Raw genomic sequence first — 2,919 nt, 5'->3', positions numbered from 1 at the left:
GGAGGCCAGGAAGGGGTTCACGTCCCCGATGCCGATGAGTCCAAACTCGGCCACCGACAAGGCCACTTGTGGAGGGCCCACGGTCTCCTCAGGCTCTCCATCTGTGTCCTCGTGGCTGGAGACGAGCGGCAGCTCCTCAGGCAGGGTCAAGTCCACAGCCAGCCTTGGGCTGGCACCGGGCTCTGGAGCAGCCGTGGCGGGCGGGAAGAAGGCCGGCTCAGCGAGGGCTGGGGGCCGCCGAGACGACGGCAGCGCTGAGGGCTCATCCAGTGGCAGGAACGAACGAGGCCCTGGCTCCGAGGATGGGGGTACGTCAAGGGCCTCCCCAGGCTCGCCAAGACTCCGGGACATGCTGCTGCCCATGCTCAGGGGCTCTGAGGGGGGAGAACGCAGCTGTGGCCAGGCCCCCACGGTGCCCACACCCGGCCTCGTCAAGTCAAGGGCAATGCAGCCATAGTCCGCAGGCCCAGAGGTCGTGATCACCTCAGGCGGTAACCTGTGTGGGCTCCAGCCTGCTGGGCCCAGCAAAGACAAGGACCCTCCTCACAGAACGCTCACACAAACGTGTAATACACACGAGGACACGAGGGGCCTGACTTGTGGGAAGGACATGACCCTGTTCCTCAGGGTGGGCTAGGACACAGCAGGTTCAGAGAAGGTGAGGGGAACGCAGGCGCCTCACCGGGCACACCAGGGACCCGACCACACTCTGGAGCCAGGACAACGGAAGCCCTGCAGACCCAGAGACCAGGGTCCTTATCCCCTGTGGTCCCTTCACAACTGCACTAACCACCTGGGCCTCATCCTGCTCCCACACAGCCCTGGGCCTGGATGCCAGAGGAGGCACAACAGCCCCCTGGGCTCCCACCCAGGGCCACAGACCACATGGGGCTCCCCCTACATGTGGACTCAGACTCCAAGGGCGCCTCGTGTGTGAGATGCCCTATGAGACCATATGAGTGGAAGGACAGGGGCCCCAGACCCCTGCTCTTCAGTGTCCACTGGCCCAGGTTGGAGACCAGGGAGGAGGGGCCCTGAGGACAGGGCCTGCCCCCTACTCACCCGTGTGCATCTGGGCCAAGCGGTCATGCTCAGGGCCTGGGCCATGGGCAGCGGCAGGCAAGGGCAGGGGTGGCGATGAGCGGGGGCGGCCAGGGCCGTCAGGGTCACTGCCCTCCAGGTCCTGGTCGGCATCCCTGCGGGGAGAAGGGGTGAGGGCTGGGGCTGCCTCAGGCCCAGTGCCCTCCCAGCACCCGTGGGCACCTGGCACACACGTGTTTCCTGACGGGCCGTACTTCCGGCGGCCTAGCCGCGTCTGCTGAGAGAAGTAGTCGTAGCGCTCGGACTTCTTCCACAGGTAATAGTACTCCACGCACTCGCCCACTGACCGCGTGCGCACCTGCAGGGAGTGCCAGTCAACTCAGCCCAGCCCTACCTCCCCCACTGCCCAGACAGCAGGGAGGAGCAGACCCAGAGCAGATGCCGCAGATGGTGGCCCAGCTGCTGATGGGAGAACCCACTGCTGTGCCCAGAACATGGGACCTGACACCCATGCCCAGGAGGGCCTGGGATGAGAGATACAGAACACCCCCGACCCCCAGAAGCAAGACTGACTGGCTTCCTGGAGGCCACCATCATGGCTGACTAGAGACTCGTGTGGGAGGAAGACCATGAACCCTAAGCCAAGTGCTCAGGGAGAGGGCTGGGGGGCTGGGGGGGAGGGCGGGTTTGGGGGAGGTGGGGTAGGAGTGGGCCCACACTGGGAGCTTCAGGAGCAGAAGCAGCCCCCATGGGAAGACCAGTGGGCCTGGGCATGCTGGGCCTGGTTTCGGGCCCATCCCTGTCCACAACAGCCCCACATGGGCCCCACACCTACTCCAACCCTGTAGGGGAGACACTGAATCCCCAGCTGTGAGCATCCCATAGGGCGGGGAGGACCAGGCCTGCCAGCCCTAGGGGAGCAAGGTAACTGTCAGGGATGATGGGCTGGAGGAGGAGTCACGTGAGAACAAGGGGGAGAGTCAGGCCCCTAGACAAGCCACAGGCACCCAGCCAGGCAGATGTCTGGGGCTGTGTGTGGGGAAGGCTGGGGTTGTGCCATAGGCCAGGGAGCCACAGGTGGGCAGCACCTGTGCAGGACACAGGGAGACCAGCAGTGGCCCAGGTCTGGATGAGAGGGATATGGGCTTGGGGAGGAGGATGACACAGGTGTGGGGAAGGGCATGTGGACCTGGGACCTGACAGCCACTCTGGCCACACCCCGTGGGTGTCATGGCAGGAGAACCTTGTCCTTGGGTAGAGTGAAAATGGAAACCCTTAGTCCCCAGACAAGGGAGTTGAGGGGGAGTGCAGGTAGGGTTGGAGCTGGGGAATCGGCAGTGAGCACGGATCCATCCCCAGACTGGAGCCTTTCCGGGGGAGCAGGCGGGAGGAAGCTAGAGCTGCCAGGAGCTTGGGGGGGGGGTTCGTCTTGACCTCCTGCTGCGGGTGGAGCTCCCTGGCTGGGAGCCGTGGGCAGCAGGCAGGACTCACCTTGTTGGCCTGGATCAGGTGGAAGTTCTTGCCATGCACGCGGAAGCCATGCTCGAAGTTGCGGCGCTCCTCCTCACTCCAGGCGCACAACCCGTCTGCAGGGGTGTGGGGCAGTCAGCAGCGGAGCAGGGTTAGGGGGCCCCCAGGCAGACCAGCGCTCACCTCGGATCACCTTCACATTGAACCGCAGCCTCCGCAGGGCCTCCTCCGCATTGAAATTGCACTTCACCAGCTCATACAGGGCCTGGGAGATGGAGGGTGGCAGCCACTGAGACCTCTGCCCGCTCACCTCAGGGGGCAAGGGGGTGGTCCACACTGCCACAAGGACAGGAAGATGGATGGGGTGGGGGCGTCCACTCTACCATTTCCCGTCACTAGCAGTTTCCA

At 64.6% G+C, this 2,919-nt stretch overlaps 1 protein-coding gene across 1 annotated transcript in view; it reads right to left on the bottom strand.

Moving 5' to 3' along the window:
* MIER2 (mesoderm induction early response 1, family member 2) overlaps positions 1-2,919 on the bottom strand; it is a gene marked incomplete at its 5' end in the record, with an annotated part of 15,540 nt that overhangs the window by 1,493 nt on the left and 11,128 nt on the right. The window contains 5 exons of the mRNA XM_010844657.1: positions 4-374; positions 1,063-1,196; positions 1,275-1,399; positions 2,533-2,627; positions 2,695-2,776. Of these exons, the coding sequence (XP_010842959.1) occupies positions 4-374; positions 1,063-1,196; positions 1,275-1,399; positions 2,533-2,627; positions 2,695-2,776 (807 nt within the window). The remainder of the gene's footprint in view (positions 1-3; positions 375-1,062; positions 1,197-1,274; positions 1,400-2,532; positions 2,628-2,694; positions 2,777-2,919) is intronic.

This window comes from Bison bison, unplaced genomic scaffold (assembly GCF_000754665.1).
Source record: "Bison bison bison isolate TAMUID 2011002044 unplaced genomic scaffold, Bison_UMD1.0 scf7180017864203, whole genome shotgun sequence".
Lineage (NCBI taxonomy): Eukaryota > Metazoa > Chordata > Mammalia > Artiodactyla > Bovidae > Bison > Bison bison.
This window is presented reverse-complemented; position numbering and strand designations above follow the sequence as displayed.